Genomic DNA, 9,681 nt, shown 5'->3' with positions numbered 1-9,681 from the left:
GGTTAAACAGGGCACTTCCAAGACCGATTGCTACACCCCTCAGAGTGCACATTCTCTGTTTCAAGCCAGCCTCACAAGCCACAGATCCACAGGACGGCAGGCTGAAACCCCCCCCCCCAAATACTGAAGTGCATCCTCCCTCACTTTCTATCCACTTGACCTTACAAGGCTAACGCCGCAAGGGACATTTGATTTCTGCAGCCTCCAGCTCGTATACTTGAACTTTATTTCGATCACCCCAGCCCAGCGCTTGAAACAAAAGACATTAAGCAGGAACAGATGTAGAAAGCAGGCTGCCCTTGAAACCTTTACAAAAATAGCAGACACAGGGCAAAGGAAGAGGAGGAAGAAAATAGAACATGGAAAACAAGTTAAGAGGCGCTTTCGGATCCACCCGCCCCCAGGAAAGGGTCTCCATGGCATCCACAGGGAGCCTGCAAGGAATCCGGCTCCAACGGAGTTTCAAAACAAGGCCCCATTAAAAACAGCAGCCTGCCAAGAACCACCCTCCAGAAAGAGCTGGCTTCTAAGGGCCACCGCAAAATTCCCTTTATTGCTACACACTCGGCGACAGGAAGCCTTGCTCCAGCTTCTCTTTAAGAGAGCTGCTCTCCAGCAAAGTGGTGGCCTTGGTCCTCTCCTTGGCCTCCTGTTTGCGGCCCCCAGTCAGGCAAGAACAGGGTTTACGGCTTGGGCCTAGCCATGGTGGAGCGAAGCGGAAGCGCGCCTTCTGCCCAAGACCCCGGGTACTTGCACATCTTCTGCCACAGGCTGATCTCCTCGCCCGTAGAGTCCATCCAGTCCACCATCTGGCCATTACTCATTCCTGAAACGGAGCAAAGAGATGAGAGAGGAAGGAAGGCAGCGGCCGTGGGCATCCCCAGGGCAGGGGTAGAACCCATTCATGCTCCAAAAGGGGGGGGGGTGGGCGCTCGGTATATACAAAAGCCAAGCCACGCGCATGCCTTCTCTTTCCTCCTTGAGTCACGCTGCGGCGGGGGCACACAACGGCGAGTGAAGGGAAGGCATTTAAAGCTTTCCCTTCCCCCACTGAGACATGCCGCTGCTGCGACACGACTCAGGGAGGGAAGGTGCACGCGGCTTGGCTTTGCAAAAGCCATCTGAAGATACATCCCTTCCCTTGCTGAGGCGTGCAGCAGTGGCACACCTCAGCAAAGGAACGGACGGTATTTAAAGAGACCACCGCCTCTTTAAATGCATTCCCTTCTGTTGCTGAGGCCTGCTGCCGCTGCAGCACAACTCAGGAAGGGGAAGTATGGCGCCAAAGAAATTGGGATTTGGGAATATCAGTTTACAGCTATATTTTTCAGGTTTGGTATACCCTTCTCCAGTGAAATGGACCTTAAGTTGCTGGGAAAGACCCTCAACTTGAGACAACTGAGACAATGCCAAGCTAGGCAGATGGCAAGAATAGTGCGCTCCTTCGCGAAGACCCGATCCCCATGCAACATAAGCAGCTTCCTCACCATTCCCAACCCCCAGCCGGACTCCTCCCAGGAAGTCGTTGCTGGACAAGGGCTCTCGGTCCCACACCGTAAGCTCCAGACAGATGTGGGGTAGTTCTTCCACAGCGACCTTGTTGTAGACGAACGTGTGGTTGTAGTGGGGATTTAGGCTCTTCTTTACGACTGGTGTTTTCCTTTTGGTGGCCCTGTTCCGCAGAGGGAGCAAGTACCTGCCGACAAGAGGCATGTTTCTTTATCACGTCCATCACATCCTGCCTTTCTGCTGGCAAGACTGTCGAGGTGGCTTGCCTTCCAAGAAACACCAAGTGCCACATACAAATTATATCAGCTGAAACAACCAATGACCTAAACACCCATGAGCAGGGCTCTAGTCGGGGGGGAGCTCTCAGGTACGGAGCTCCGGAAGAGAACCTCTAGGGGGCGGGGCGGTCACGTGGTGAAGCCCCGCCCCCTTCTTTACCCCGCCCTCTGCTTCGATCCTCATTCCGTTTGGAAATGAGGATGAAGCAGGAGGGTAAGTAGCCGGGCCTTCTGACACACTTCCGGTGATGTCAGGGGGTGTGGCCTTCTGTCACTTCCAGTGATGTCAGGGGGCGTGGCATATGCAAATAAGTTATGCTAATGAGTTATGCTAATGAGCTCCGGCAGCTCTTTTTCTACAACAAGACCCCTGCCCATGAGTATAGCAAAACTGGCAGCTGCAAAGGAGACGGGCAACAAAACTGCACAGGGAGCGCCATCTGCCAAAAGCGTGAGGAAGATTTTGACTGGGCCACCCAGTCTGTAATTAAACCTTAAAAAGTAGTCATGAGAAGGGCCCCAATTTGAATCAAGGCTAGAGCAAGAGGAGTGTCCACCTTTTTCTTCCCAAGATGTTTCGCCGGATGGAAAAATCAGGTCTCCATGCTGCTGTTAGGAAAAGAGGCAGGTACAGTGCACTGTGGGTGATTTCCCACAAGCGCTGCTCCGCGCTCACTCTTCTCTTTGCCCCGATGGTACGTGTCAATTTCACACAAGCTGCTGCGCGGCCGTATTTTGCCCTGCAGCTTCACGCGATTTCCCCGGCGTCTACTCAATCCTCAAAAAACAGGATTGAGTAGATGCGGGGAAAATCATGCGAAGCTGTGGAGCAAAATGCGGCCACACAGCAGCTTGTGTGAAATTGACACGTACCATCAAGGCAAAAGGGAGGAGTGAGCGCGGAGCAGCGCTTGTGGGAAATCACCCTGAGTTTCTGTTTCCCAGCACCACCAGGGTGAGAAGTAGCTGGGGGATAGGGGGTGACTTGCACGGGGGAAATAGTATGTGCAAAAGGGTCGACCACCCTCCATCTCTCAGCCCATTAAGAACATAAGAGAAGCCAATGTTGGATCAGGACAGTGGCCCATCTAGTCCAACACTCTGTCACACAGTGGCCAAAAATACCAGGCGCCACCAGGAGGTCCAGGAGTGGGGCTAGAACACTAGAAGCCCTCCCACTGTTGACCCCCCAAGCACCAAGAATACAGAGCATCCCTTGCCCCAGGCTGAGAGTTCCTATCTATACCTTGTGGCTAATAGCCACTGATGGACCTCTGCTCCATATGCTTATCCAATTCCCTCTTGAAGCCGTCCATGCTTGTAGCCGCCACCACCTCCTGTGGCAGTGAATTCCATGTGTTAATCACTCTTTGGGTGAAGAAGTACTTCCTCTTATCCATTCTAACCCAACTGCTCAGCAATTTCATTGTGCCCCCACGAGTTCTTGTATTGTGAGAAAGGGAGAAAAGTACTTCTTTCTCTACCTTCTCTATCCCATGCATAATTTTGTAAACCTCGATCATGTCACCCCTCAGCCGTCGTTTCTCCAAGCTAAAGAACCCCAAGTGCTTTAACCTTTCTTCATAGGGAAAGTGTTCCAACCCTTTTATCATTTAGTTGCCCTTTTTTCAATGCTTTAATATCCTTTTTGAGGTGTGGTGACCAGAACTGTACACAGTACTCCAAATGAGGTTGCACCATTGATTTATACAGGGGCATTATGATACCAGGTGATTTGTTTTCAATTCCCTTCCTAATAATTCCCAGCATAGTGTTGGCGTTTTTATTGCAGTCACACACAGTCTCAACATTTTCAGTGAGAAGAAGAAGAAGAGAAGAGATTGGATTTATACCCCGCCCTTCACTCGGAGTCTCAGAGCGGCTTACAAACTCCTTTCCCTTCCCCTCCCCACAACAGACGCCCTGTGAGGTGGGTGGGGCTGAGAGAACTCTGACACAAACTGCTCTTTTTCAAGGACAGCTGTGCCAGAGCTTGGGACTGACCCAAGGTCACATCAGCAGGTGCAAGTGGAGGAGTGGGGAATCAAACCCGGTTCTCCCAGATTAGAGTCCGCGCACTTAACCACTACACCAAACTGTTATCTACTATGACTCCAAGATCTCTCTCTTGGTCAGTCTCTGCCAGTTCGGACCCCATCAACATGTATTTATAGTTAGGATTTTTGGCCTCAATGTGCATGATTTTGCACTTGGCCACATTGAACCCCATTTGCCATGCTGATGCCCACTTGCCCATCCTCGACAGATCCCTTTGGAGTGCCTCACAATCCTCACTGGTTTTCACCACCCTGAACAAATTTAGCCACTTCACTGCTTACTCCCAACTCCAAATCATTAATGAACAAGTTAAAAAGCATCGGACCGAGTACTGATCCCTGCGGTACTCCACTGCTTACCACCCTCCACTGAGAAAAATGCCCATTTATACTCTCTGTTTCCTATTAATTAGCCCGTTTTTGATCCACAAGAGGACTTGTCCTTTTATCCCATGACTACTGAGCCCATTCCAAAATCCAGGCTCTTTGCCAATGCTTTTTAAGGTTAAAGTCCATGTCACAACATCAGCCATGGGCCTCCAATGTAAACACGTACTTTGACTCTCACTGGGTATCCCAAAGGTATCAGGTGTTTATCTTTGGGAAGGGATGACAGGAAATGCAACCCTATCTTCAAAGGCCACTCACCTAACCTTGGAAGTATACCTGATCCCAGGTATCCATCAGTGGAGCTCCTCTTGAAAAGCAGTTGCAGGAGGCAGCATTAACCCCTCCCCCAGGTATCTTTCCTGTATCAAAGCTGCCCCTCCCCCCGCTGCTTTTACCCAAGCTGGGAGAACAAAGACCACCAAGTCCCCCAATTGCACCTTTCTTTTTTCCCCCACCTATGAAGGCTAAAAGCAGGTGGGGGGAGAAAAATGCTCGGGCATGTCTGATCTGTGAAAAGGGAATAGCAATCTGTGTGAAAAAGACATTAACATTAGTTCAAGAATGACCAAAGTATTAATACAAATACAACCATATAATCACTATATTAAAGTGGAAGAGTTTCTTCTTGGAAGATGTATCAAGAAAAAATAAACGAAGAACCTGGATATTAAGAACTCCCGTTTCGAAGAACTTCCTCAGTAAGTGAGAAACAATATCTTGAAGTAGATGATACGCACTCTTGTGAGTTACAGCAAATATATCTCATCAGGGCTTTTTTTGTAGAAAAAGCCCAACAGGAACTCATTAGCATAATAGGCCACACTCAACAGCAGAAACTCATTAGCATAGTAGGCCACACCCCCATGTTACCAGAAGTGTGGTCATCCTGCCACACCCACCTTTTGCTTGTTATTCTGTTTACCTTGTTTGTTGTCAAAACCCAGGGCCTTTTTGTAGCAGGAACTCCTTTGCATGTTAGGCCACAAACCCCTAATGTAGCCAATCCTAATGAGTTTCTGCTGTTGGGTGTGGCCTATTATGCTAATGAGTTCCTGCTGGGCGTGGCCAACTCAGGAGCCAGCCGGAACTCCGTTCCTGTGCGTTCCTGCCCCAAAATAGCCCTGTATCTCATAAATGGGCAGTTATTGACAACACATCTCAGGAAAAGCTCAAGGCTTTACGTCACACTTCCTTCCATAATTAGGCAGTAATGTGATATATGAGCATCATGTGCCGTTTAACCTTCACTTGAGAATGCAAGACAAGAAGTACAATGGAAGGGAACTTTTCCGATGACCCAACCTTTGCCTTCTCCCCCCCCCCCCCCCCCCCCGCCAAGCCAAATCAGTGCTGCATCTGGACAGGGAAACACTCATTAAAATGGTCTCTACCTCCAAGCTCCGCTCCCTTTCGTAATCCAATCACAAAAGGCTCCAGTTCACTCACCCCTTGACAAAGCTGTCAGACGTCCCCCCAGATTTGAGTGCTGTCAAGTTCTTGGCCTCTTTGATCCAGACCTGAAGTTCACCACCTTCTTCCCTTTTGCCTACAAGAGACACGGGTGGTGAGACAAAATGGCACCAGGCCAATGCAAAAGCACCCCACAAGCTTCCTTTAACCATGCAACAAGGAACCAGAAATTTGAGAACTCCCAAGAACCATGGGGGTTTTTAAAAAATCAAATAGCAAAATCAAGTTTCTAGACCTCACAGGAAAAAAATGAGGAAATGAACAGGCAGTGCCTGATGAGAAACCAGGAAGTTGTCATCTACATGGCTCACGTTGCAGTTGGGGGGGGGGGGGAGCTGCTAAAGTGTCCTGAATCCTTACCTTTTCTTCCATTCCCTGCATTGGGATGCTTAGCAGGTGGGATGTATTTTAAGGAAACCACCAGCTCGCCTTTGTATTGAGGGGAGGCAGCCGAGTCACCACCATCCTAGAAGACAAAAAGGCAATCCAATATGTTGAAGTGAGCTCTGCTCTTTGTGGACTGGAGATCAATGCAACCAGCTTCTCGGCACGAACATGGCTTGCTAGCTCTCCCAGCTTTGCTGTGCACCAGTGCCACACCTGACTTGAGCTATTCAGTGATTAAGGGGACGTGTACCACTTTCCATTTAGGTGCCATACATATTTTTGCAGAGAACTCTCCACATCTGTTTCTTTGACCAGGGCTGCGGCCTAAGATGCAAATGATGACAGAGAGCTAGAAACTCCATTGGCCAGCTTCACTGCAGCTTCCCTGGAGCACAGCAACACCACCTTTAAGAGAAGCTGAGCTCAAGTGAGGTCAGAAAATAATATAGGAGTTGAAGTATTATAACAAGGGCATAGCAAGGTGTGTGATCCCCCAAAGACCTCTGGTAAAAGGGAGGCTACCAGTATCGGAGGCAACCCCATCCAGCTTTCTTTTCTAGGTATTGAAGAAGACACAAGAAGAATATAATAGAATATGATATAGAGGAAGTTGCATGGTGGTATTATAAGCGGGTAATATAAGGAAGTAAGAAAAAGATGAGGGTATAAAACAAGATTGGGATTAAGTTATAAACAGGCGATATGTCACCTCAATGGTTGTTTTTGTTTTTTTAGTTTTAAAAGGAGTATAACATATTTGGAAAGAATATCCGTATGAAATTGTAACATATACTCAATAAAAATAATAATAATAATAATTAAAAAAAGAAAAGTGACCATGGATGCAGCACACACCTTGCCATGGAGCGGGAGACACTCCTCCAACTGGTTCTCGAAATTCCAGGAGGCCATCGGAACCTCTGCCTCTCCCAAGAACGTATTTCGGCCAAAGCGGTCATGATGCCAGACTGAGAACTGGAGAGTCCTGGTCATCAGGAGGGATTTGTTGATCTCATACTAGAAAGAGAGATCAGAAAGAAGGTGAACCTTCAGCAAGGGTAGCCACCGAAGTATATTTTGAAAATTCAGTCGCACCTTTAGAGCTTTCACGAGATATGTACCTGCCTCGTCTGATGCTAATGGAATTGTTAAATGCAAACTGAGGAAAGTATCATATCTAATTCCCAAGATGACCCAACCGTGCAGATCAAGACATCCACACAATGGGGCCACCCAGGAATAGGGCAGTTGTTACTGCAGGAAAATCTAACACCTAAAAACAAAAAAGGAAAGGAGGAAGAAATTAGAGGTTAAGCCTTGCTGTGCAGAATCACTGATGCAACGATGCAGGCATTGCAACTTTAAAAAATGACAACCAGAAAAATGCACTGACATTCTCTCAGTTCACTGAAGACTGCCATAAGACCTTGAGCAAATTCAATGTTACATGCTGTCCAAGAGAGGAAGCCTCAACATGTTTGTGGTTACCTAGCAACCCTCAAATGGCCATTGAGATCTTACAAGCATAGTCCCATGAGATCTCTGCAGCCATTATGGGGCTAAACAGCAAGCAGGGGAGGAGGGAGACAGAACAACTCTGGAGGGAGGCAATGGGCAAGGGGTGACCAGCAGGTGGGAAATGACTATTTACTTAGAATCATAGAAACATAGAGTTGGAAGGGACTTCCAGGGTCATCTAGTCCAACCCCCTGCACAATGCAAGAAATTCACAAATGCCCCTCTCTCTCTCTCACACACACACATGCACACAGAGTGGCCTGTGTTCCATGCCCAGAAGGTGGCAAAAAAAACCCTCCAGGATCTCCGGCCAAAGTAGCCTGGCGAAAAATTGCTTCCTGACCCCAAAGTGGTGATCAGCATTTCCCTGGGCATGTAAGAAAGAGCCACGAGAACTAAGCACTGATGGAACCCTTCCTGCCCCTCCCTTCTCGTGATCTCCCTACTTGCCCCAGGAGTCCTCCTATGTCCCCCACTTGTAGCTGAACCCTCACCTTTAGCATCTCATTGTACAAGGGGTTGACGGTGCTCCGTTTGATGGTGGTTTTGCGCTTCCCTTGTCGGGATTTGTCTGGAAGAAGGTACGTCTTCACATACCTGAAGGAATCAAAGGGATACATTTCACCCCACCTGTCTGCAAGCTGCACAAATGAACACACGTACACGCTGTCTGCACAGCCCCCTTTTTTAATGGTGATGAGGTCCATGAAACAGGTCGACCTGGGGTAAAGCAGTTATGCACATTCATAAACATGCCGGGGGACTGTAAGTCTCCAATTAAGCCCCCAAAACCATTTTCAGATGGTTTGCATTGGTGCACTGAGCCACTGAAGCGGCACGTTGCTTCAGAATGCAGCCAGCCTGCTATACAGTCACCGTGCCGACAGAAAGCTCTCCTCTATCAAAAGCGTATGTGACAGGGCTTGAGAGCACCCATCCGAATGCTAAGCCTGAATTTAGCTTCTCCTTGATGTGCAGCTGAGTGTCTCTAATCCCTTTAGATGAAAAGCACCCACGTTTGATCAGACCAACGGCCCATCAGGTTCAGTGTTCTGTTAGAGACAGAGGCCAACCAGATGCTCCTTGAAAGCCAACAAGCAGGGCATAGAGGCAAAGGCCTCCCCTCTTCCTGCCCCCCCCCCAGCCACTGATACTCAAATGATTACAACCTCTGAACATGGAGGTTCTGTTTATTCATCATGGCCAGAAGCTACTGATGGACCTGTCCTCCCTGAATACATCCACAACAGTGTTCCCTCTAAGCTGAGTCAGTGTGGGCTAGCTCACAGTTTTTTAGCCTCCGGCTCACACATTTTTGTCTTAGCTCAGGAAGGGATGGCTCCAGAGCAAACTGATTCATGCGGCAGCCAAATCGCTCGCTCACAAATTTAGTGCCAGGAGCTCACAAAGTAGAATTTTTGCTCACAGGACTCCACAGCTTAGAGGGAGTCCATGCCCCTTTTAAAGTCAACTAAACTAATACCAGCACTTCACCGCCAGGGGGCAGCAGTGACTGAACACCTGCACGGCGATACCGCCCCCCCAAGGACAGAAACTCCCGTGTCAAGCAACTAAGGAGAAGAATAACGGTGGTTTACAAACTAATATTTGCCTGTTCTGACAGCATGGTAAATGATAGCTCAGCTTCCTCATACAGGGCTTGGGACCTACCGGTAGTGTGATCTGAGCTGCCAACTTTGTTCCCACAGCTTCGAAACTCACCAGGCTCTTTCCTGTCAGAACAAGGCCCAAGCTGACCCCTTCCCGATAAGCAGGCGAGCCCTGCTGCTGCAGCTCCCCCCCCCCCATACATTCATAGAAATAGAGCCGGAAGGGACCCCAAGGGGTCATCTAGTCCAACCCCCTTCACAATGCAGGAAATTCACAACTACCTCCCCCCTGCCCCACTCCCCCAGTGACCCCTGCTTTATGCCCAGAGGAAAGCAAAAAAAAAAAAAACCTCCAGAATCTATGGGCCAAACTGGCCTGGATGGAAATTCCCTCCTCACCCCAAAGAGGCCATCGGCGCTGGCCCATCCCTTCCTGCCCCCCCCCCCCCCCACAGTGGGCCT

The 9,681-nt window shown here is 49.0% G+C and overlaps 1 protein-coding gene across 1 annotated transcript in view; it reads right to left on the bottom strand.

Annotated features, from left to right (window-relative positions):
- Positions 1 to 243: 243 nt before the first annotated feature.
- SYTL4 (synaptotagmin like 4) overlaps positions 244 to 9,681 on the bottom strand; it is a 36,484-nt gene continuing 27,046 nt past the window's right edge. Inside the window, exons 12-18 of the mRNA XM_015428023.1 lie at positions 8,322 to 8,329; positions 8,104 to 8,250; positions 6,947 to 7,108; positions 6,065 to 6,170; positions 5,681 to 5,780; positions 1,488 to 1,696; positions 244 to 826 (exon numbers count right to left, since the gene is read on the bottom strand). Coding sequence (XP_015283509.1) covers positions 684 to 826; positions 1,488 to 1,696; positions 5,681 to 5,780; positions 6,065 to 6,170; positions 6,947 to 7,108; positions 8,104 to 8,250; positions 8,322 to 8,329 — 875 coding nt within the window. The 3' untranslated portion in view covers positions 244 to 683. The remainder of the gene's footprint in view (positions 827 to 1,487; positions 1,697 to 5,680; positions 5,781 to 6,064; positions 6,171 to 6,946; positions 7,109 to 8,103; positions 8,251 to 8,321; positions 8,330 to 9,681) is intronic.

The sequence above is a fragment of the Gekko japonicus genome, unplaced genomic scaffold, assembly GCF_001447785.1.
Source record: "Gekko japonicus isolate JY-2015 unplaced genomic scaffold, Gekko_japonicus_V1.1 scaffold1022, whole genome shotgun sequence".
Lineage (NCBI taxonomy): Eukaryota > Metazoa > Chordata > Lepidosauria > Squamata > Gekkonidae > Gekko > Gekko japonicus.
This window is presented reverse-complemented; position numbering and strand designations above follow the sequence as displayed.